The sequence below is a fragment of the Halictus rubicundus genome, unplaced genomic scaffold (genome assembly GCF_050948215.1).
Source record: "Halictus rubicundus isolate RS-2024b unplaced genomic scaffold, iyHalRubi1_principal scaffold0046, whole genome shotgun sequence".
Classification (NCBI taxonomy): Eukaryota; Metazoa; Arthropoda; class Insecta; order Hymenoptera; family Halictidae; genus Halictus; species Halictus rubicundus.
The window spans coordinates 189,899-215,632 of NW_027488587.1; the positions used below are offsets into that span (position 1 = coordinate 189,899).

A 25,734-nucleotide genomic window follows, 5' to 3' on the forward strand; every position below is an offset into this window, starting at 1 on the left:
GATTTCGGCGGGCGAAATCACAGCTGTGGGCCCGATGTTCATCGGCCAGGGACCGTCGGATGGTCCCGCGATGCCACCTTTGTAGGTCCACGTTTTATGACAGTACGGTTGGCTCTTGAGGGCGCGAGGAAAATTCTAATGGGTAATTAAGAAAGGTTTCGTGAAGGCGACTTTCTCAAAAACAGCCCTAGAGGCCCGTGTCATAAAACGTGTATACCATCTGCACGCCAAATGTTGGGATGTGCCGATTTGTCAGTCGCGAGTAAAACTATTAAACTATTCTTGAAGGGATCGGTCCCTGGTCCCACCTTGAAATAGCGGTGCCGCGGATTTTCAAGGGGATCTTTTGTTTAACTCGCGGCTGAACATCCTCCCCCCGTTGAGAGACTCGCGATCAAAATAAATCTATATAGGATTAAAGATACGCTAGGTTTGAAGTACTAGAATGAACAAGTAAACTATCTTATGAGCTAAAGCTTAGCGATTACGATAAATTAGTTATTATCGGTTGAGGGATCGCGCGTTCTTGACGTCGATGTTGGATCCCGTGGTTCCTCCTCTGGCTGGTTCGGTAACGGTACAAGCCGTTTTACGCCCCGATCGAGTGTGGTTGTGGCTGTTCTCACTGTTGCAGCTCGAACTATGCCATCAGATCCGGGGTAGACCTTGATGACTCTCCCGAGTGGCCACTGCATCGGTGGTACGTTGTCCTCCCTCAAGAGCACGATGGTGCCCTCCTTGATGGGGTGTGTACCGCTGGACCATCTCGAACGACTCGTCATCTCGTTTAGGTACTCCTTGTACCATCGGTTCCAGAAATGCTGCTTTAGTTTCTGGATATGTTGCCAGGTTGAAAGTCTGTTTGATGGCACATCCCTGAAATCGCGCTCGCGCAGACTCGTTAACGAGTCGCCAATCAGGAAATGGCCAGGAGTTAGGACAAGGGTGTCATTTGGGTCTGATGAAATGGGAGTTAAAGGACGTGAATTTAGAACGGCTTCTATCTCAATAATTAAAGTGTTGAACACTTCAAATGTAAATCGTTCAGCACCTGCGATACGCCAGAAATGACGCTTGAATGATTTCACGGCCGCTTCCCAGATGCCGCCGAAGTGAGGTGTTAATGGAGGAATAAAATTCCACGTGATGGATCGGTCAGCAAGAAAGGTTTTGACCTTCTCGTTGTGGTCATCGGACTGCAAAAGTTCGCGGAGGTCTCGAAGCTCGTTGTTGGCGCCGACGAAATTGGTGCCATTGTCAGAGTAAATGTTAATACAATGACCTCGTCTAGCAATGAAACGACGTAGGGCTGCTATAAATGCTTCGGAGGTAAGATCGCTAACCAATTCTAGGTGAATGGCTTTTACTGAGAGGCAAACGAAAACTGCGACATATACTTTAATGTGGGTTCGACTTCGGTATCGTCGCTCCTTTATGAAAAAGGGACCCCAATAATCAACGCCGACGTTTGCAAATGGGCGTGAGTCGGTGACTCGAGCCTCAGGTAGGTCGCCCATCACGTATTGTGTTGGCGGCGGTTGGACACGGTAGCAGCGGACGCAGTTTCTGATGGTTTTCCCTACCTGACTCCGACCGTCGATGGGCCAATAACGGCGTCTAATCGCGTATAGGGTAGCCTGTGTACCAGCGTGTAATTGTATTCGATGCTCGTGTTCTATTATTAATGCCGTGATTCGAGCCTTTGGGAGGACGATGGGATGTTTTTGCGCGAATGGAATTCGCGAATTCTTCAGACGGCCTCCTACTCGCAGAATTCCGTCTTTGTCGATGAATGGGTTCAGTTGTTGCAGCTTACCCTTAACGCCTATTTCGCTTCTCGAGAGGCAGCGCAATTCTTCTGCAAAGTGTTGTCTTTGTATCAGTTTGATGATTACGTCGTGGGCGTATCTTAGTTCGGAGGATGTCAGACTTCCTTTGGTGGTGTTAGATCCTTTCCATCGGAGACAGCGCGCGATGATTCTTTGAAGCTTTCCCCATGAGGAGCAGTTGTCCAGAATCGTGGTGTCGCAAATTAATGCTTTGAGGCAAATCGCGACCCTTTGTTCTGGGATTGTCTCTGGTTGAGGTAGTTCGGTAGTGGGCCAGAAAGATTCTTCTTCGTTGAGCCAAGTCGGACCGTGTTGCCAGATGGAAGGTTGAAGGAAGTCTTCTGGTGATTGACCTCGCGAGATAAGATCGGCCGGGTTGTCGGCAGTGGGTACGTGTCGCCAATCTGCGTTAGCTGTGCGCCTTTGAATTTCCGACACTCTGTTAGCCACGAAGGTTTTTAGAGTGTGTGGAGATGTCTTCACCCAATGGAGAACAATGGTGGAGTCGGTCCAATAGATGGTTTTATGTATTTCCACAGGTAGCGCTTGTTTTGCGGTCTCGACAAGAGAGGTTAGCAGAAGTGCTCCACATAATTCGAGTCGTGGTATTGAGATCGTTTTCAATGGGGCGACCTTGGATTTAGCGAACAAAAGAGTTGTCTCGGTGTGACCGCGTGAGTCGGTTGTACGCAGGTAGAGGCATGCTCCGTAGGCCTTTTCGCTTGCGTCACTAAAACCGTGTAGTTCGACTTTTCTTGGCGATTCAATGATTGTGCGTCGCGGGAACGTGATGTTGTTCAGCGCTGGCAATTTATTATAAAAACGTATCCATTCGGTATGGATATCCATTGGCAGCGACTCGTCCCAGTCAACCTTTATGGTCCAGATCCTTTGTAGTAGCATTTTTGCCGTAATAATTACTGGCCCGAGCAGCCCTAGTGGATCATATATCTTTGCTATTTCTGAGGTGATACTGCGTTTGGTCGAACGTGATGGTGGAGAGCAAGTTTCGACTGCGTACGTAATAGAGTCGTTTGAGGAATTCCAGACAATCCCTAAGGTTTTGAGAGTGGATGACTCTCCCAGGTATAATTTTTTGTTAATGGCCTGCTCGGGCAAGCCAGTCAGAAGAGTAAGGTCATTAGATGCCCATTGTCGTATTGTCAGTCTTGCGGTCTTGAGTATTTGTGTGAGGTCTTCGCGTAAGGATAATGCCTCTTCTATGGTCGATGTACCGGTCAGAACGTCATCCACGTAAAAGTCACGCAATAAAATCTTGCCGGCTTGAGGAAAGCGGTGGCCTTCGTCTCGACTGAGCTGTGTCAAACAGCGAATTGCAAGATATGGTGCAGCAGATAGTCCAAATGTCACAGTATTCAGCTCATAAGTTTTAATAGAACCCGTAGTATCGCGCCAGAGGATACGCTGAAATTTCCTGTCTTCCGGACGTACAAGGAACTGTCGGTACATCTTTTCAATGTCTCCCGTCAGTACGTATCGATGAATGCGGAATCTTAATAAAATGTGGAGTAGATCGTCTTGAATTTTTGGACCGGTGTGGAGAGCGTCATTTAATGCTATGCCTGAATTAGTCGTGGCAGAACCGTCGAAGACTACGCGGAGTTTGGTTGTGTCACTGGTGACCTTAACGACCCCGTGATGTGGTAGGTAATACCCCTCAGGTGACTGTTGTTCCTGTGGCAGTTCGCTCATGTGTCCGAGGTCAAGGTATTCTTGGATCACCGCGTGATACTCTTGCTTGAGTGCGGGTTCTCGTTGGAGTTTTCGCTCCAATGAATGGAGTCTTTTTTTTTTGCTTGTACCTTGGAGTCTCCGAGACGCGACAATTTCTCGTTGAAAGGTAAAGCCACGACGTATCTGCCGTCACGATTCCGAACTGTGTGTTCTTGGAAATGGCTTTCGCAAATTATATCAGATTCAGACAGATGCTGTCTTTGTGGGCCTTCTTCAACCTCCCAGAAACGGGTGAGGTCGAATTGTAACGCGGTGGTCGCGTGGCAAAGTGTGCCATGAGCAGGAGAAGTGACTGGCGCGCTCCCCCCGATGACCCAACCGAGTTGCGATTTTTGAAGGTAGAGATCGGACTCATCTGGGCGTGACAAGACAATTTGGCCGACGCATAAGATTGAGAGGGCTGTTCCGGATCCTAATAACAAATCGATCGGTGCCGGTCGATGGAATTCCGGATCTGCAAGGTGCAGATTCGGCGGAATTTTTATTGTTCCGCGATCAATCTCTTGATCTGGAACGAAAGGCGCGATGTCGTTCACAATGAGGAACGTAAGCGAACGTTGGTAATTGCTTACTCGCGAAGCTATAGTAGCCTTCAGTGCGTGGGTTGCTACAGTGGTCATAGCGTTCAGAGAACCAATGGGAACCGAGCATTTCATCCGCGGGATGTTGATTTTTTGAGCAAGGCGTTCAGAAATTAAGTTAATCGATGCGCAAGTGTCGATTAATGCTCGACAATCTATCGGACGTTTATTTTTGTTGAAGATCTGGATTTGTGCCGTAACTAAAATTTCGTTTGTGATTGCGTTTATGGTGAACGCTCGATGGTAGCCCGTTCCGTTTTGTTCTCTGTGTCTTAGCCGTCATTCTGTATCGGATTGAGCGTTTATTGTTCCGCTTGTTGACGCTTGCTGCTCGAAGTGATGAAGCAACGTGTGGTGTCGTAGCTGACATATTCGGCATGAACCTCGATCGCAATTTTGCGCGCTATGCCCTGGGTGTAGGCAGTTGGTGCATAATTTGGCCCTTTCAACGGCGAACTTGCGTTTTTCGGGAGTCATTCCGCGGAATTTTTCGCAACCCCATGTGCTATGATCTCCGTAGCAGATCGGGCACTCCTTCGGTTGTGAATTTGGACGCGTTTCGTTAAAATTCGACGCGTTTTTTGATTTGTTATCGGCGGTCTGACGTGTTTTACTCGTTACGAAAGCGTGTGATCTGGCGGGTGGTCTTGTTGACTGCGGATGGCTTGTGAAGTTCGCGCTGGGGCGTGTCGATTGCGGATAGCTTGTAAAATTCGGTCTAGGGCGTAATGGCACCGCGGAGGCACTGGATGGTCCAGTTTGTGCGCAACTTGCGCGTTTCTCGAGAAAATCCAAGAGGTCCGTGTACGACGGCATGTTTTTGCCTTTTATCGTTAGTTCCCAAAGCCATGCAGTGTCGCTGCTAACCTTGGATAATATCATTGATATTAAAGAGCCGTTACATCTTGTGAAGTCTTCTCCTAGATTTTTCAAGGCTCGTAGATGCTGGTTGACCGAGTTCACGAGATCGTCTAACGCCTCTGGAGTGTCCTTTACTAATCTCGGATAATCCCTAATTGCGTCGCAATGTTTTAAGATTATTCTCCGCGGACAATCGTACTTCTTTTTGAGCAGTTCTATTGCATCGTAATAATTCGCGTCTGTCGTGTTTAACGCGGAGATGCACTTCAACGCCTTTCCGTGTAAGGTTGAACGGAGGTACTGCAGTTTTTGCAACGGAGTCAGATTTTCATTCGAGTCAATCGTTGATTTGAATGTGTCGAAATATGATACCCAATCTTCGATGTTTCCGTCGAACGATGGCAACCGCATTTCTGGTAACTTGATTGCCATCGGAGCAGTTACCGATGTCGCGAGTGACTCGACTGTTCCGCGACGTTGGGGCAAAGTTGGTTGCGCCTTTTCTATTATTTTGTTGGCTCTGACAACTATCGCGTAGTACTCGTTTTGTATCTCGTATCGGCGAGGTTCCTGGTTTTCGTCTAATGCCTCTAGCTCGGATTGTATATCATCGAAACGCTTCCAAAATTCAATGAGACCGTTCAAATGCATTTTTATAAGATCTATGTCAGGTGGTTGTTCGGTATCGACGGAATCTAAGAATTTCGAGAATGCCGTAATCTGACCGATTACACTGCCGCGCTTACGCTTTAAAGTGCTGAGAGCCGTTGCTTGAGACAAGGATGGGTTTGTCATAGGCATTTTGTGATGAAGGAGATGTTTTGGGAGATTGACGAACGAAAAACGAGCCTACCTTTGATGCGCTGAATTCAGGATGGTGAACTGGTGTCAGACACCTGGCGTTGACCCAAATCGTCAATTGCTTGGCCCACAAACTGCGACCTTCCAGATGCTGGTTGGTCCAGCCCTTGGTAATCCGGGATACTGCAAGTTGTTGGGATGCTGGTTGGTCCAGACAGGATCTCCCGATTGCAGGTGTTGTCCCGTTGTAAACGATGCGCAAGGCTGCGTTGAATCACGTTCACAAAGTCTTTTGTCCACTGTAACTGTCACTCAGTGTCATTTATTTTTTTTTTTTTTTTTTGGATCACACGGCACTGATGATCCGGCTCGAAGGACCAATGTACTTTCCGACGGAGCGGGCACCTTTCGCGGCGTAGACTCTGTCGTAGAATCTATGAGGAGGCGTAAATTCCTCAATCGAGGGTGTTTCGACGACGCTACTCGGCGCGACCTTACGATCCTTTCGGATGATAAGGATGGTAAATATAAATTTGGAATTTAATGCTGCAAGGAGCAAACGGAACTATAGCGGCTGGTCCGCGTGTTGACGAGTTCCGGAGTCTAATCTCGATGTTGCCTTTGCGGGAGTTGCATTTAGACTAAAAGTTTTACCCCAACTCTCCATGCACTCGGGGTGCGTTGGCGTGGAGTGGGGGTATTCCATTTCGGGGTGGCAACGTCGCTGGATTTCGGCGGGCGAAATCACAGCTGTGGGCCCGATGTTCATCGGCCAGGGACCGTCGGATGGTCCCGCGATGCCACCTTTGTAGGTCCACGTTTTATGACAGTACGGTTGGCTCTTGAGGGCGCGAGGAAAATTCTAATGGGCAATTAAGAAAGGTTTCGTGAAGGCGACTTTCTCAAAAACAGCCCTAGAGGCCCGTGTCATAAAACGTGTATACCATCTGCACGCCAAATGTTGGGATGTGCCGATTTGTCAGTCGCGAGTAAAACTATTAAACTATTCTTGAAGGGATCGGTCCCTGGTCCCACCTTGAAATAGCGGTGCCGCGGATTTTCAAGGGGATCTTTTGTTTAACTCGCGGCTGAACACTATCTTATCCTCTATCCTATCCCATTCTCTATCCTATCCTATCGTCTTTCCTATCCTATTCTCTATCCTATCCTATCCTCTAACCTATCCTATCCTCTATCCTATCTTATCCTCTATCGTACCCTGTCCTATATCCTATCCTATCCTCTATGCTATCCTATCTTCAATCCTATCCTATCCTCTATCCTATCCTATGCTCTATCCTATCCTATCCTCTATCCTATGCTATCCTCTATCCTATTCTATCCTCTATCCTATCCTATCCTCTATCCTATCCTATCCTCTATCCTATCCTATACTCTATCCTATCCTTTCCGCTATCCTATCTTATCCTCTATCCTATCTTATCCTCCATCCTATCCTATCCTATTTCCTATAATATCATCTATCCTATCCTATCCTCTATCGTATCCAATCCCCAATCCTATCCTCTATCCTATCCTATACTCTATCGTCTCCTATCCTGTATCCTATCCAATCCACTACCGTATCCTCTATCCTATCCTCTATGCTATCCTATCCTCTATCCTCTCCTATCCTCTATCCTGTCCTATCCTCAATCCTATCCTATCCTCTATCCTATCCTATTCTATCCTCTATCCTATCCTATCCTCTATCCTATCCTATCCTCTATCCTATCCTATCCTGTATCCTATCCTATCCTCTATCCTATCCTATCCTCTATCCTATCCTATCCTCTATCCTATCCTATCCTCTATCCTATCCCATTCTCTATCCTATCCTATCGTCTTTCCTATCCTATTCTCTATCCTATCGTATCCTCTTTCCTATAATACCATCTATCCTATACTGTTCTCTATCGTCTCCTAGCCTGTATCCTATCCAATCTCCTATCCTATCCTCTATCATATCCTATTCTCTGTGCTATCCTCTATCCTATCCTATCCTCTATCCTATCCCATTCTCTATCCTATCCTATCGTCTTTCCTATCCTATTCTCTATCCTATCCTATCCTCTAACTTATCCTATCCTCTATCCTATCCTCTCCTCTATCCTATCCTATCCTCTATCCTATCCTATCCTCTATCCTATCCTCTATCCTATCCTATCCTATCCTCTATCCTATCCTATCCTATCCTCTAACCTACCCTATACTGTATCCTATCCTATCCTCTATTCTATCCTATCCTCTATCCTATCCTATCCTCTATCCTATCCTATCCTCTATCCTATCCTCTATCCTATCCTATCCTCTATCCTATCCTATCCTCTATCCGATCCTCTATCCTATCCTATCCTCTATCCGATCCTCTATCCTATCCTCTATCGTATCCTATCCTATCCTCTATCATATCCTATCCTCTATCCTATCCTATCCTCTATCCTATCCTATCCTCTATCCGATCCTCTATCCTATCCTATCCTCTATCCTATCCTATCCTATCCTCTATCCTATCCTATCCTATCCTCTATCATATCCTATCGTCTATCCTATCATATCCTGTATCCTATCCTATCCTCTATCCTATCCTATCCTCTATCCTATCCTATCCTCTATCCTATCCTATCCTCTATCCTATCCCATTCTCTATCCTATCCTATCGTCTTTCCTATCCTATTCTCTATCCTATCGTATCCTCTTTCCTATAATACCATCTATCCTATACTGTTCTCTATCGTCTCCTAGCCTGTATCCTATCCAATCTCCTATCCTATCCTCTATCATATCCTATTCTCTGTGCTATCCTCTATCCTATCCTATCCTCTATCCTATCCCATTCTCTAACCTATCCTATCGTCTTTCCTATCCTATTCTCTATCCTATCCTATCCTCTAACTTATCCTATCCTCTATCCTATCCTCTCCTCTATCCTATCCTATCCTCTATCCTATCCTATCCTCTATCCTATCCTCTATCCTATCCTATCCTATCCTCTATCCTATCCTATCCTATCCTCTAACCTACCCTATACTGTATCCTATCCTATCCTCTATTCTATCCTATCCTCTATCCTATCCTATCCTCTATCCTATCCTATCCTCTATCCTATCCTCTATCCTATCCTATCCTCTATCCGATCCTATCCTCTATCCTATCCTATCCTCTATCCTATCCTATCCTCTATCCTATCCTATCCTCTATCCTATCCTATCCTCTATCCTATCCTATCCTCTATCCTATCCTATCCTCTATCCTATCCTATCCTCTATCCTATCCTATCCTCTATCCTATCCTATCCTATCCTCTATGCTATCCTATCCTTTATCCTATCCTATCCTCTATTATATCCTATCCTCTCTCCTATACTATCCTCTATCCTATCCTATCCTCTATCCTATCCTATCCTCTATCCTATCCTATCCTCTATCCTATCGTATCCTCTTTCCTATAATACCATCTATCCTATCCTATTCTCTATCTTATCCTATCCTCTGTCCTATCCAAGCCGCTATCCTATCCTCTATCCTATCCTATCCTCTATAATATCGTTTCCTCTGTCCTATCCTGTCCTCTATCCTGTAATATCATCTATCCTAACCTATTCTCTATCCTATCCTATCCTATCCTCTATCGTATCCTATCCTCTATCCTATCCAATCCCCTATCCTATCCTCTATCCTATCCTGTCTTCTATCCTATCACATCCTCCATCCTATCGTATCCTCTATCCGATCCCATCCTCTATCGTACCCTATCCTCTATCCTATCCTATCCTCTATCCTATCGTATCCTCTATCCTATCATATCCTCTATCCTATCCTATTATCTATCCTATCTTCCATTCCATTCTATCCTCTATCGTATGCTATTCTCTATCCTATCCTATCCTATCCTCTATCGTATCCTATCCTCTATCCTATCCAATCCTATATCCTATTCTCTATCCTATCCTATCCTCTATCGTATCCTGTCCTCTATCCTATCCTATCCTCTATCCTATTCTATCCTCTATCCTATCCTATCCTCTATCCTATCCTATCCTCTATCCTATCCTATACTCTATCCTATCCTTTCCGCTATCCTATCTTATCCTCTATCCTATCTTATCCTCCATCCTATCCTATCCTATTTCCTATAATATCATTTCCTATAATTTCCTATAATATCTTATCCTCTATCGTACCCTGTCCTATATCCTATCCTATCCTCTATGCTATCCTATCTTCAATCCTATCCTATCCTCTATCCTATCCTATGCTCTATCCTATCCTATCCTCTATCCTATGCTATCCTCTATCCTATTCTATCCTCTATCCTATCCTATCCTCTATCCTATCCTATCCTCTATCCTATCCTATACTCTATCCTATCCTTTCCGCTATCCTATCTTATCCTGTATCCTATCTTATCCTCCATCCTATCCTATCCTATTTCCTATAATATCATCTATCCTATCCTATCCTCTATCGTATCCAATCCCCAATCCTATCCTCTATACTATCCTATCCTATCCTCTATCCTATCCTATCCTATCCTCTATCCTATCCTATCCTATCCTATCCTCTATCCTATCCTATCCTATCCTCTATCCTATCCTATCCTTTATGATATCCTATCCTCTATTCTATCCTATCCTCTATCGTATCCTGTCCTCTATCCTATCCTATCCTCTATCCTATTCTATCCTCTATCCTATCCTATCCTCTATCCTATCCTATCCTCTATCCTATCCTATACTCTATCCTATCCTTTCCGCTATCCTATCTTATCCTCTATCCTATCTTATCCTCCATCCTATCCTATCCTATTTCCTATAATATCATCTATCCTATCCTATCCTCTATCGTATCCAATCCCCAATCCTATCCTCTATCCTATCCTATACTCTATCGTCTCCTATCCTGTATCCTATCCAATCCACTACCGTATCCTCTATCCTATCCTCTATGCTATCCTATCCTCTATCCTCTCATATCCTCTATCCTGTCCTATCCTCAATCCTATCCTATCCTCTATCCTATCCTATTCTATCCTCTATCCTATCCTATCCTCTATCCTATCCTATCCTCTATCCTATCCTATCCTGTATCCTATCCTATCCTCTATCCTATCCTATCCTCTATCCTATCCTATCCTCTATCCTATCCTATCCTCTATCCTATCCCATTCTCTATCCTATCCTATCGTCTTTCCTATCCTATTCTCTATCCTATCCTTTCCTCTATCCTATCCTATCCTCTATCCTATCCTATCCTCTATCCTGTCCTATAATCTATCCTCTATCCTATCCTACCCTCTTTCCTATCCTATCATCTATCCTATCCTATCTTCTATCCTATCGTTTCCTCTATCCTATCCTATCCTCTATCCTATCCTATCCTCTATCCGATCCTCTATCCTATCCTATCCTCTATCCTATCCTATCCTCTATCCTATCCTCTATCCTATCATATGCTATCCTCTATCCTATCCTATCCTATCCTATCCTATCCTATCCTATCCTCTATCCTATCCTATCCTCTATCCGATCCTCTATCCTATCCTATCCTCTATCCGATCCTCTATCCTATCCTATCCTCTATCATATCCTATCCTCTATCCTATCCCATCCTCTATCCTATCCTATCCTCTATCCTATCCTATCCTTTATCCTATCCTATCCTCTATCCTATCCTATCCTCTATCCTATTATATCCTCTATCCTATCCTATCCTCTACCTTATCCTATACTCTATCCTATCCAATTACCTATCCTATCCTCTATCCTATCCTATCCTCTATCCTATTCTCTATCCTATCCTGTCCTCTATCCTATCCTATCCTCTATCCTATCCTATCCTCTATCCCATCCTATCATCTATCCTATTCTATCCTCTATCCTATCCTATCCTCTATCCTATCCTATCCTCTATCCTATCCTCTATCCTATCCTCTATCCTTTACTATCCTCTATCCTATCCTCTATCCTATCCTATCCTTTATCCTATCCTATCCTCTATCCTATCCTATCCTCTATCCTATACTATCCTCTAACTTATCCTATCCTCTATCCTATCCAATTACCTATCCTATCCTCTATCCTATCCTTTCCTCTATCCTATCCTATCCTCTATCCGATCCTCTATCCTACCCTCTATCCTATTCTCTATCCTATCCTATCCTATCCTCTATCCGATCCTCTATCCTATCCTATCCTCTATAATATCGTTTACTCTATCATATCCTATCCTCTATCCTATAATATCAACTATCCTATCCTATCCTCTATCCTATCCTCTCCTCTATCCTATCCTATCCTCTATCCTATCCTATCCTCTATCCTATCCTCTATACTATCCTATCCTATCCTCTATCCTATCCTATCCTATCCTCTATCCTATCCTATCCTATCCTATCCTCTATCCTATCCTATCCTATCCTCTATCCTATCCTATCCTTTATGATATCCTATCCTCTATTCTATCCTATCCTCTATCCTATACTACCCTCTATCCTATCCTATCCTCTATCCTATTCTATCCTCTATCCGATCCTCTATCCAAACCTATCCTTTATCCTATCCTATCCTCTATCCTACTCTATCCTCTATCCTATCCTATCCTCTATCCTATCCTATCCTCTATCCGATCCTCTATCCTATCCTATCCTCTATCCGATCCTCTATCCTATCCTATCCTCTATCATATCCTATCCTCTATCCTATCCCATCCTCTATCCTATCCTATCCTCTATCCTATCCTGTATCCTATCCTATCCTCTATCCTATCCTCTTTCCTATCCTACCCTCTATCCTATCCTATCCTCTTTCCTATCCTATCCTCTATCCTATCCTATCCTCTATCCTATTATATCCTCTATCCTATCCTATCCTCTACCTTATCCTATACTCTATCCTATCCAATTACCTATCCTATCCTCTATCCTATCCTCTATCCTATCCTCTATCCTATCCTATCCTATCCTCTATCCTATCCTATCCTATCCTATCCTCTATCCTATCCTATCCTATCCTCTATCCTATCCTATCCTTTATGATATCCTATCCTCTATTCTATCCTATCCTCTATCCTATACTACCCTCTATCCTATCCTATCCTCTATCCTATTCTATCCTCTATCCGATCCTCTATCCAAACCTATCCTTTATCCTATCCTACCCTCTATCCTACTCTATCCTCTATCCTATCCTATCCTCTATCCTATCCTATTCTCTATCCTATCCTATCCTCTAACTTATCCTATCCTCTATCCTATCTTATCCTCTATCGTACCCTGTCCTATATCCTATCCTATCCTCTATGCTATCCTATCTTCAATCCTATCCTATCCTCTATCCTATACTATCCTCTACCTTATCCTAACCTCTATCCTATCCAATTACCTATCCTATCCTCTATCCTATCCTTTCCTCTATCCTATCCTATCCTCTATCCTATCCTATCCTCTATCCTATCCTATAATCTATCCTCTATCCTATCCTACCCTCTTTCCTATCCTATCATCTATCCTATCCTATCTTCTATCCTATCGTTTCCTCTATCCTATCCTATCCTCTATCCTATCCTATCCTCTATCCGATCCTCTATCGTATCCTATCCTCTATCCTATCCTATCCTCTATCCTATCCTCTATCCTATCATATCCTATCCTCTATCCTATCCTATCCTATCCTATCCTCTATCCTATCCTATCCTCTATCCGATCCTCTATCCTATCCTATCCTCTATCCGATCCTCTATCCTATCCTATCCTCTATCATATCCTATCCTCTATCCTATCCCATCCTCTATCCTATCCTATCCTCTATCCTATCCTATCCTTTATCCTATCCTATCCTCTATCCTATCCTATCCTCTATCCTATTATATCCTCTATCCTATCCTATCCTCTACCTTATCCTATACTCTATCCTATCCAATTACCTATCCTATCCTCTATCCTATCCTATCCTCTATCCTATTCTCTATCCTATCCTGTCCTCTATCCTATCCTATCCTCTATCCTATCCTATCCTCTATCCCATCCTATCATCTATCCTATTCTATCCTCTATCCTATCCTATCCTCTATCCTATCCTATCCTCTATCCTATCCTCTATCCTATCCTCTATCCTATACTATCCTCTATCCTATCCTCTATCCTATCCTATCCTCTATCCTATCCTATCCTCTATCCGATCCTCTATCCTATCCTATCCTCTATCCGATCCTCTATCCTATCCTCTATCGTATCCTATCCTATCCTCTATCATATCCTATCCTCTATCCTATCCTATCCTCTATCCTATCCTATCCTCTATCCGATCCTCTATCCTATCCTATCCTCTATCCTATCCTATCCTATCCTCTATCCTATCCTATCCTATCCTCTATCATATCCTATCGTCTATCCTATCATATCCTGTATCCTATCCTATCCTCTATCCTATCCTATCCTCTATCCTATCCTATCCTCTATCCTATCCTATCCTCTATCCTATCCCATTCTCTATCCTATCCTATCGTCTTTCCTATCCTATTCTCTATCCTATCCTATCCTCTAACTTATCCTATCCTCTATCCTATCCTCTCCTCTATCCTATCCTATCCTCTATCCTATCCTATCCTCTATCCTATCCTCTATCCTATCCTATCCTATCCTCTATCCTATCCTATACTATCCTCTAACCTACCCTATACTGTATCCTATCCTATCCTCTATTCTATCCTATCCTCTATCCTATCCTATCCTCTATCCTATCCTATCCTCTATCCTATCCTCTATCCTATCCTATCCTCTATCCTATCCTATCCTCTATCCGATCCTCTATCCTATCCTATCCTCTATCCGATCCTCTATCCTATCCTCTATCGTATCCTATCCTATCCTCTATTACATCCTATCCTCTATCCTATCCTATCCTCTATCCTATCCTATCCTCTATCCGATCCTCTATCCTATCCTATCCTCTATCCTATCCTATCCTATCCTCTATCCTATCCTATCCTATCCTCTATCATATCCTATCGTCTATCCTATCATATCCTGTATCCTATCCTATCCTCTATCCTATCCTATCCTCTATCCTATCCTATCCTCTATCCTATTCTATCCTCTATCCTATCCTCTATCATATCCAATCCTCTATCGTATCCTCTACCCTATCCTCTATCATATCCAATCCTCTATCGTATACTCTATCCTGTACTATCCTCTATCCTATCCTATCCTCTATCCTATCCTTTCCTCTATCCTATCCTTTCCTCAATCCTATTATATCCTCTATCCTATCCTATCCTCTATCCTATCCTATCCTCTACCCTATCCTATCCTCTATCCTATCCTATCCTCTATCCTATTATATCCTCTATCCTATCCTATCCTCTACCTTATCCTATACTCTATCCTATCCAATTACCTATCCTATCCTCTATCTTATCCTCTCCTCTATCCTATCCTATCCTCTATCCTATCCTCTATCCTATCCCATCCTCTATCCTATCCTATCCTCTATCCTATCCTATCCTCTATCCTATCCTATCCTCTATCCTATCCTATCCTCTATCCTATCCTATCCTCTATCCTATCCTATCCTCTATCCTATCCTATCCTCTATCCTATCCTATCCTCTATCCTATCCTATCCTCTATCCTATCCTATCCTCTATCCTATCCTATCCTCTATCCTATCCTATCCTCTATCCTATCCTATCCTGTATCCTATCCTATCCTCTATCCTATCCTATCCTCTATCCTATCCTATCCTCTATCCTGTCCTATCCTCTATCCTATCCTATCCTCTATTCTATCCTATCCTCTATCCTATCCTATCCTCTATCCTATCCTATCCTCTATCCTATCCTATCCTCTATCCTATCCTATCCTCTATCCTATCCTATCCTCTATCCTATCCTATCCTCTATCCTATCCTATCCTATCCTCTATGCTATCCTATCCTTTATCCTATCCTATCCTCTATTATATCCTATCCTCTCTCCTATACTATCCTCTATCCTATCCTATCCTCTATCCTATCCTATCCTCTATCCTATCGTATCCTCTTTCCTATAATACCATCTATCCTATCCTATTCTCTATCGTATCCTATCCTCTGTCCTATCCAAGCCGCTATCCTATCCTCTATCCTATCCTATCCTCTATAATATCGTTTCCTCTGTCCTATCCTGTCCTCTATCCTGTAATATCATCTATCCTAACCTATTCTCTATCCTATCCTATCCTATCCTCTATCGTATCCTATCCTCTATCCTATCCAATCCCCTATCCTATCCTCTATCCTATCCTGTCTTCTATCCTATCACATCCTCCATCCTATCGTATCCTCTATCCGATCCCATCCTCTATCGTACCCTATCCTCTATCCTATCCTATCCTCTATCCTATCGTATCCTCTATCCTATCATATCCTCTATCCTATCCTATTATCTATCCTATCTTCCATTCCATTCTATCCTCTATCGTATGCTATTCTCTATCCTATCCTATCCTATCCTCTATCGTATCCTATCCTCTATCCTATCCAATCCTATATCCTATTCTCTATCCTATCCTATCCTCTATCGTATCCTGTCCTCTATCCTATCCTATCCTCTATCCTATTCTATCCTCTATCCTATCCTATCCTCTATCCTATTATATCCTCTATCCTATCCTATCCTCTACCTTATCCTATACTCTATCCTATCCAATTACCTATCCTATCCTCTATCCTATCCTCTATCCTATCCTCTATCCTATCCTATCCTATCCTCTATCCTATCCTATCCTATCCTATCCTCTATCCTATCCTATCCTATCCTCTATCCTATCCTATCCTTTATGATATCCTATCCTCTATTCTATCCTATCCTCTATCCTATACTACCCTCTATCCTATCCTATCCTCTATCCTATTCTATCCTCTATCCGATCCTCTATCCAAACCTATCCTTTATCCTATCCTACCCTCTATCCTACTCTATCCTCTATCCTATCCTATCCTCTATCCTATCCTATTCTCTATCCTATCCTATCCTCTAACTTATCCTATCCTCTATCCTATCTTATCCTCTATCGTACCCTGTCCTATATCCTATCCTATCCTCTATGCTATCCTATCTTCAATCCTATCCTATCCTCTATCCTATACTATCCTCTACCTTATCCTAACCTCTATCCTATCCAATTACCTATCCTATCCTCTATCCTATCCTTTCCTCTATCCTATCCTATCCTCTATCCTATCCTATCCTCTATCCTATCCTATAATCTATCCTCTATCCTATCCTACCCTCTTTCCTATCCTATCATCTATCCTATCCTATCTTCTATCCTATCGTTTCCTCTATCCTATCCTATCCTCTATCCTATCCTATCCTCTATCCGATCCTCTATCGTATCCTATCCTCTATCCTATCCTATCCTCTATCCTATCCTCTATCCTATCATATCCTATCCTCTATCCTATCCTATCCTATCCTATCCTCTATCCTATCCTATCCTCTATCCGATCCTCTATCCTATCCTATCCTCTATCCGATCCTCTATCCTATCCTATCCTCTATCATATCCTATCCTCTATCCTATCCCATCCTCTATCCTATCCTATCCTCTATCCTATCCTATCCTTTATCCTATCCTATCCTCTATCCTATCCTATCCTCTATCCTATTATATCCTCTATCCTATCCTATCCTCTACCTTATCCTATACTCTATCCTATCCAATTACCTATCCTATCCTCTATCCTATCCTATCCTCTATCCTATTCTCTATCCTATCCTGTCCTCTATCCTATCCTATCCTCTATCCTATCCTATCCTCTATCCCATCCTATCATCTATCCTATTCTATCCTCTATCCTATCCTATCCTCTATCCTATCCTATCCTCTATCCTATCCTCTATCCTATCCTCTATCCTATACTATCCTCTATCCTATCCTCTATCCTATCCTATCCTCTATCCTATCCTATCCTCTATCCGATCCTCTATCCTATCCTATCCTCTATCCGATCCTCTATCCTATCCTCTATCGTATCCTATCCTATCCTCTATCATATCCTATCCTCTATCCTATCCTATCCTCTATCCTATCCTATCCTCTATCCGATCCTCTATCCTATCCTATCCTCTATCCTATCCTATCCTATCCTCTATCCTATCCTATCCTATCCTCTATCATATCCTATCGTCTATCCTATCATATCCTGTATCCTATCCTATCCTCTATCCTATCCTATCCTCTATCCTATCCTATCCTCTATCCTATCCTATCCTCTATCCTATCCCATTCTCTATCCTATCCTATCGTCTTTCCTATCCTATTCTCTATCCTATCCTATCCTCTAACTTATCCTATCCTCTATCCTATCCTCTCCTCTATCCTATCCTATCCTCTATCCTATCCTATCCTCTATCCTATCCTCTATCCTATCCTATCCTATCCTCTATCCTATCCTATACTATCCTCTAACCTACCCTATACTGTATCCTATCCTATCCTCTATTCTATCCTATCCTCTATCCTATCCTATCCTCTATCCTATCCTATCCTCTATCCTATCCTCTATCCTATCCTATCCTCTATCCTATCCTATCCTCTATCCGATCCTCTATCCTATCCTATCCTCTATCCGATCCTCTATCCTATCCTCTATCGTATCCTATCCTATCCTCTATTACATCCTATCCTCTATCCTATCCTATCCTCTATCCTATCCTATCCTCTATCCGATCCTCTATCCTATCCTATCCTCTATCCTATCCTATCCTATCCTCTATCCTATCCTATCCTATCCTCTATCATATCCTATCGTCTATCCTATCATATCCTGTATCCTATCCTATCCTCTATCCTATCCTATCCTCTATCCTATCCTATCCTCTATCCTATTCTATCCTCTATCCTATCCTCTATCATATCCAATCCTCTATCGTATCCTCTACCCTATCCTCTATCATATCCAATCCTCTATCGTATACTCTATCCTGTACTATCCTCTATCCTATCCTATCCTCTATCCTATCCTTTCCTCTATCCTATCCTTTCCTCAATCCTATTATATCCTCTATCCTATCCTATCCTCTATCCTATCCTATCCTCTACCCTATCCTATCCTCTATCCTATCCTATCCTCTATCCTATTATATCCTCTATCCTATCCTATCCTCTACCTTATCCTATACTCTATCCTATCCAATTACCTATCCTATCCTCTATCTTATCCTATCCTCTATCCTATCCTATCCTCTATCCTATCCTCTATCCTATCCCATCCTCTATCCTATCCTATCCTCTATCCTATCCTATCCTCTATCCTATCCTATCCTCTATCCTATCCTATCCTCTATCCTATCCTATCCTCTATCCTATCCTATCCTCTATCCTATCCTATCCTCTATCCTATCCTATCCTCTATCCTATCCTATCCTCTATCCTATCCTATCCTCTATCCTATCCTATCCTCTATCCTATCCTATCCTCTATCCTATCCTATCCTCTATCCTATCCTATCCTCTATCCTATCCTATCCTCTATCCTATCCTATCCTCTATCCTATCCTATCCTCTATCCTATCCTATCCTCTATCCTATCCTATCCTCTATCCTATCCTATCCTCTATCCTATCCTATCCTCTATCCTATCCTATCCTCTATCCTATCCTATCCTCTATCCTATCCTATCCTCTATCCTATCCTATCCTCTATCCTATCCTATCCTCTATCCTATCCTATCCTCTATCCTATCCTATCCTCTATCCTATCCTATCCTATCCTCTATGCTATCCTATCCTTTATCCTATCCTATCCTCTATTATATCCTATCCTCTCTCCTATACTATCCTCTATCCTATCCTATCCTCTATCCTATCCTATCCTCTATCCTATCGTATCCTCTTTCCTATAATACCATCTATCCTATCCTATTCTCTATCGTATCCTATCCTCTGTCCTATCCAAGCCGCTATCCTATCCTCTATCCTATCCTATCCTCTATAATATCGTTTCCTCTGTCCTATCCTGTCCTCTATCCTGTAATATCATCTATCCTAACCTATTCTCTATCCTATCCTATCCTATCCTCTATCGTATCCTATCCTCTATCCTATCCAATCCCCTATCCTATCCTCTATCCTATCCTGTCTTCTATCCTATCACATCCTCCATCCTATCGTATCCTCTATCCGATCCCATCCTCTATCGTACCCTATCCTCTATCCTATCCTATCCTCTATCCTATCGTATCCTCTATCCTATCATATCCTCTATCCTATCCTATTATCTATCCTATCTTCCATTCCATTCTATCCTCTATCGTATGCTATTCTCTATCCTATCCTATCCTATCCTCTATCGTATCCTATCCTCTATCCTATCCAATCCTATATCCTATTCTCTATCCTATCCTATCCTCTATCGTATCCTGTCCTCTATCCTATCCTATCCTCTATCCTATTCTATCCTCTATCCTATCCTATCCTCTATCCTATCCTATCCTCTATCCTATCCTATACTCTATCCTATCCTTTCCGCTATCCTATCTTATCCTCTATCCTATCTTATCCTCCATCCTATCCTATCCTATTTCCTATAATATCATCTATCCTATCCTACCCTCTATCGTATCCAATCCCCAATCCTATCCTCTATCCTATCCTATACTCTATCGTCTCCTATCCTGTATCCTATCCAATCCACTACCGTATCCTCTATCCTATCCTCTATGCTATCCTATCCTCTATCCTCTCATATCCTCTATCCTGTCCTATCCTCAATCCTATCCTATCCTCTATCCTATACTATTCTATCCTCTATCCTATCCTATCCTCTATCCTATCCTATCCTCTATCCTATCCTATCCTGTATCCTATCCTATCCTCTATCCTATCCTATCCTCTATCCTATCCTATCCTCTATCCTATCCTATCCTCTATCCTATCCCATTCTCTATCCTATCCTATCGTCTTTCCTATCCTATTCTCTATCCTATCGTATCCTCCTTCCTATAATACCATCTATCCTATACTGTTCTCTATCGTCTCCTAGCCTGTATCCTATCCAATCTCCTATCCTATCCTCTATCATATCCTATTCTCTGTGCTATCCTCTATCCTATCCTATCCTCTATCCTATCCCATTCTCTATCCTATCCTATCGTCTTTCCTATCCTATTCTCTATCCTATCCTATCCTCTAACTTATCCTATCCTCTATCCTATCTTATCCTCTATCGTACCCTGTCCTATATCCTATCCTATCCTCTATGCTATCCTATCTTCAATCCTATCCTATCCTCTATCCTATACTATCCTCTACCTTATCCTAACCTCTATCCTATCCAATTACCTATCCTATCCTCTATCCTATCCTTTCATCTATCCTATCCTATCCTCTATCCTATCCGATCCTCTATCCTACCCTCTATCCTATCCTCTATCCTATCCAATCCTATATCCTATTCTCTATCCTATCCTATCCTCTATCGTATCCTGTCCTCTATCCTATCCTATCCTCTATCCTATTCTATCCTCTATCCTATCCTATCCTCTATCCTATCCTATCCTCTATCCTATCCTATACTCTATCCTATCCTTTCCGCTATCCTATCTTATCCTCTATCCTATCTTATCCTCCATCCTATCCTATCCTATTTCCTATAATATCATCTATCCTATCCTACCCTCTATCGTATCCAATCCCCAATCCTATCCTCTATCCTATCCTATACTCTATCGTCTCCTATCCTGTATCCTATCCAATCCACTACCGTATCCTCTATCCTATCCTCTATGCTATCCTATCCTCTATCCTCTCATATCCTCTATCCTGTCCTATCCTCAATCCTATCCTATCCTCTATCCTATACTATTCTATCCTCTATCCTATCCTATCCTCTATCCTATCCTATCCTCTATCCTATCCTATCCTGTATCCTATCCTATCCTCTATCCTATCCTATCCTCTATCCTATCCTATCCTCTATCCTATCCTATCCTCTATCCTATCCCATTCTCTATCCTATCCTATCGTCTTTCCTATCCTATTCTCTATCCTATCGTATCCTCCTTCCTATAATACCATCTATCCTATACTGTTCTCTATCGTCTCCTAGCCTGTATCCTATCCAATCTCCTATCCTATCCTCTATCATATCCTATTCTCTGTGCTATCCTCTATCCTATCCTATCCTCTATCCTATCCCATTCTCTATCCTATCCTATCGTCTTTCCTATCCTATTCTCTATCCTATCCTATCCTCTAACTTATCCTATCCTCTATCCTATCTTATCCTCTATCGTACCCTGTCCTATATCCTATCCTATCCTCTATGCTATCCTATCTTCAATCCTATCCTATCCTCTATCCTATACTATCCTCTACCTTATCCTAACCTCTATCCTATCCAATTACCTATCCTATCCTCTATCCTATCCTTTCATCTATCCTATCCTATCCTCTATCCTATCCTATCCTCTATCCTATCCTATAATCTATCCTCTATCCTATCCTACCCTCTTTCCTATCCTATCATCTATCCTATCCTATCTTCTATCCTATCGTTTCCTCTATCCTATCCTATCCTCTATCCTATCCTATCCTCTATCATATCCTATCCTCTATCCTATCCCATCCTCTATCCTATCCTATCCTCTATCCTATCCTATCCTTTATCCTATCCTATCCTCTATCCTATCCTATCCTCTATCCTATTATATCCTCTATCCTATCCTATCCTCTACCTTATCCTATACTCTATCCTATCCAATTACCTATCCTATCCTCTATCCTATCCTATCCTCTATCCTATTCTCTATCCTATCCTGTCCTCTATCCTATCCTATCCTCTATCCTATCCTATCCTCTATCCCATCCTATCATCTATCCTATTCTATCCTCTATCCTATCCTATCCTCTATCCAATCCTATCCTCTATCCTATCCTCTATCCTATCCTCTATCCTATACTATCCTCTATCCTATCCTCTATCCTATCCTATCCTCTATTATATCCTATTCTCTATCCTATCCTATCATCTATCCTATTCTATCCTCTAACCTATCCTATCCTCTATCCTATCCTATCCTTTATCCTATCCTATCCTCTATCCTATCCTATCCTCTATCCTATACTATCCTCTAACTTATCCTATCCTCTATCCTATCCAATTACCTATCCTATCCTCTATCCTATCCTTTCCTCTATCCTATCCTATCCTCTATCCGATCCTCTATCCTACCCTCTATCCTATTCTCTATCCTATCCTATCCTATCCTCTATCCGATCCTCTATCCTATCCTATCCTCTATAATATCGTTTACTCTATCATATCCTATCCTCTATCCTATAATATCAACTATCCTATCCTATCCTCTATCCTATCCTCTCCTCTATCCTATCCTATCCTCTATCCTATCCTATCCTCTATCCTATCCTCTATACTATCCTATCCTATCCTCTATCCTATCCTATCCTATCCTCTATCCTATCCTATCCTATCCTATCCTCTATCCTATCCTATCCTATCCTCTATCCTATCCTATCCTTTATGATATCCTATCCTCTATTCTATCCTATCCTCTATCCTATACTACCCTCTATCCTATCCTATCCTCTATCCTATTCTATCCTCTATCCGATCCTCTATCCAAACCTATCCTTTATCCTATCCTATCCTCTATCCTACTCTATCCTCTATCCTATCCTATCCTCTATCCTATCCTATCCTCTATCCGATCCTCTATCCTATCCTATCCTCTATCCGATCCTCTATCCTATCCTATCCTCTATCATATCCTATCCTCTATCCTATCCCATCCTCTATCCTATCCTATCCTCTATCCTATCCTGTATCCTATCCTATCCTCTATCCTATCCTCTTTCCTATCCTACCCTCTATCCTATCCTATCCTCTTTCCTATCCTATCCTCTATCCTATCCTATCCTCTATCCTATTATATCCTCTATCCTATCCTATCCTCTACCTTATCCTATACTCTATCCTATCCAATTACCTATCCTATCCTCTATCCTATCCTCTATCCTATCCTCTATCCTATCCTCTATCCTATCCTCTATCCTATCCTTTATCCTATCCTATCCTCTATCCTACTCTATCCTCTATACTATCCTATCCTCTATCCTATCCTATCCTCTATCCTATCCTATCCTCTATCCTATCCTATCCTCTATCCTATTATATCCTCTATCCTATCCTATCCTCTACCTTATCCTATACTCTATCCTATCCAATTACCTATCCTATCCTCTATCCTATCCTCTATCCTATCCTCTATCCTATCCTCTATCCTATCCTCTATCCTATCCTTTATCCTATCCTATCCTCTATCCTACTCTATCCTCTATACTATCCTATCCTCTATCCTATCCTATCCTCTATCCTATCCTATCCTCTATCCTATTATATCCTCTATCCTATCCTATCCTCTACCATATCCTATACTCTATCCTATCCAATTACCTATCCTATCCTCTATCCTATCCTTTCCTCTATCCTATCCTATCCTCTATCCGATCCTCTATCCTATCCTCTATCCTATCCTCTATCCTATCCTATCCTATCCTCTATCCGATCCTCTATCCTATCCGATCCTCTGTAATATCGTTTACTCTATCATATCCTATCCTCTAACCTATAATATCAACTATCCTATCCTATCCTCTATCCTATCCTCTCCTCTATCCTATCCTATCCTCTATCCTATCCTATCTTCTATCCTATCCTCTATCCTATCCTCTATCCTATCCTATCCTATCCTCTATCCTATCCTATCCTATCCTATCCTCTATCCTATCCAATCCTATCCTCTATCCTATCCTATCCTATCCTCTATCCTATCCTATCCTTTATGCTATCCTATCCTCTATTCTATCCTATCCTCTATCCTATACTACCCTCTATCCTATCCTATCCTCTATCCTATTCCATCCTCTATCCGATCCTCTATCCAAACCTATCCTTTATCCTATCCTATCCTCTATCCTACTCTATCCTCTATCCTATCCTATCCTCTATCTTATCCTATCCTCTATCCGATCCTCTATCCTATCCTATCCTCTATCCGATTCTCTATCCTATCCTATCCTCTATCATATCCTATCCTCTATCCTATCCCATCCTCTATCCTATCCTATCCTCTATCCTATCCTCTATACTATCCTATCCTCTATCCTATCCTCTATCCTATCCTACCCTCTATCCTATCCTATCCTCTTTCCTATCCTATCCTCTATCCTATCCTATCCTCTATCCTATTATATCCTCTATCCTATCCTATCCTCTACCTTATCCTATACTCTATCCTATCCAATTACCTATCCTATCCTCTATCCTATCCTCTATCCTATCCTCTATCCTACCCTCTATCCTATCCTCTATCCTATCCTTTATCCTATCCTATCCTCTATCCTACTCTATCCTCTATACTATCCTATCCTCTATCCTATCCTATCCTCTATCCTATCCTATCCTCTATCCTATTATATCCTCTATCCTATCCTATCCTCTACCTTATCCTATACTCTATCCTATCCAATTACCTATCCTATCCTCTATCCTATCCTATCCTCTATCCTATCCTCTATCCTATCCTGTCCTCTATCCTATCCTATCCTCTATCCTATCCTATCCTCTATCCCATCCTATCATCTATCCTATTCAATCCTCTATCCTATCCTATCCTCTATCCTATCCTATCCTTTATCCTATCCTATCCTTTATCCTATCCTATCCTCTATCCTATTATATCCTCTATCCTATCCTATCCTCTACCTTATCCTATACTCTATCCTATCCAATTACCTATCCTATCTTCTATCCTATCCTATCCTCTATCCTATCCTCTATCCTATCCTGTCCTCTATCCTATCCTATCCTCTATCCTATCCTATCCTCTATCCCATCCTATCAT

General features: G+C 42.2%; 1 protein-coding gene across 1 annotated transcript; it reads right to left on the reverse strand.

Moving 5' to 3' along the window:
• Window positions 1-494: 494 nt before the first annotated feature.
• On the reverse strand, window positions 495-5,827 carry LOC143363416 (uncharacterized). Its single transcript, XM_076804010.1, has 4 exons — window positions 5,773-5,827; window positions 4,549-5,721; window positions 3,653-4,365; window positions 495-3,587 (listed from the first exon to the last, which is right to left on the reverse strand). The coding sequence occupies exons 1-4, from the start codon at window positions 5,825-5,827 to the stop codon at window positions 495-497; spliced, it is 5,034 nt and encodes a 1,677-aa protein (XP_076660125.1).
• Window positions 5,828-25,734: the final 19,907 nt, after the last annotated feature.

Coding starts and splice junctions, on each gene's coding strand:
- LOC143363416 (XM_076804010.1), bottom strand. CDS start 5,827: ATGCCTATGACAAACCCATCCTTGTCTCAAGCAACGGCTCTCAGCACT. Junction 4,366..4,548: donor CGCGCAAAATTGCGATCGAG/GTTCATGCCGAA, acceptor ACGAAATTTTAG/TTACGGCACAAATCCAGATC. Junction 3,588..3,652: donor CGCGTCTCGGAGACTCCAAG/GTACAAGCAAAA, acceptor CCCGCACTCAAG/CAAGAGTATCACGCGGTGAT.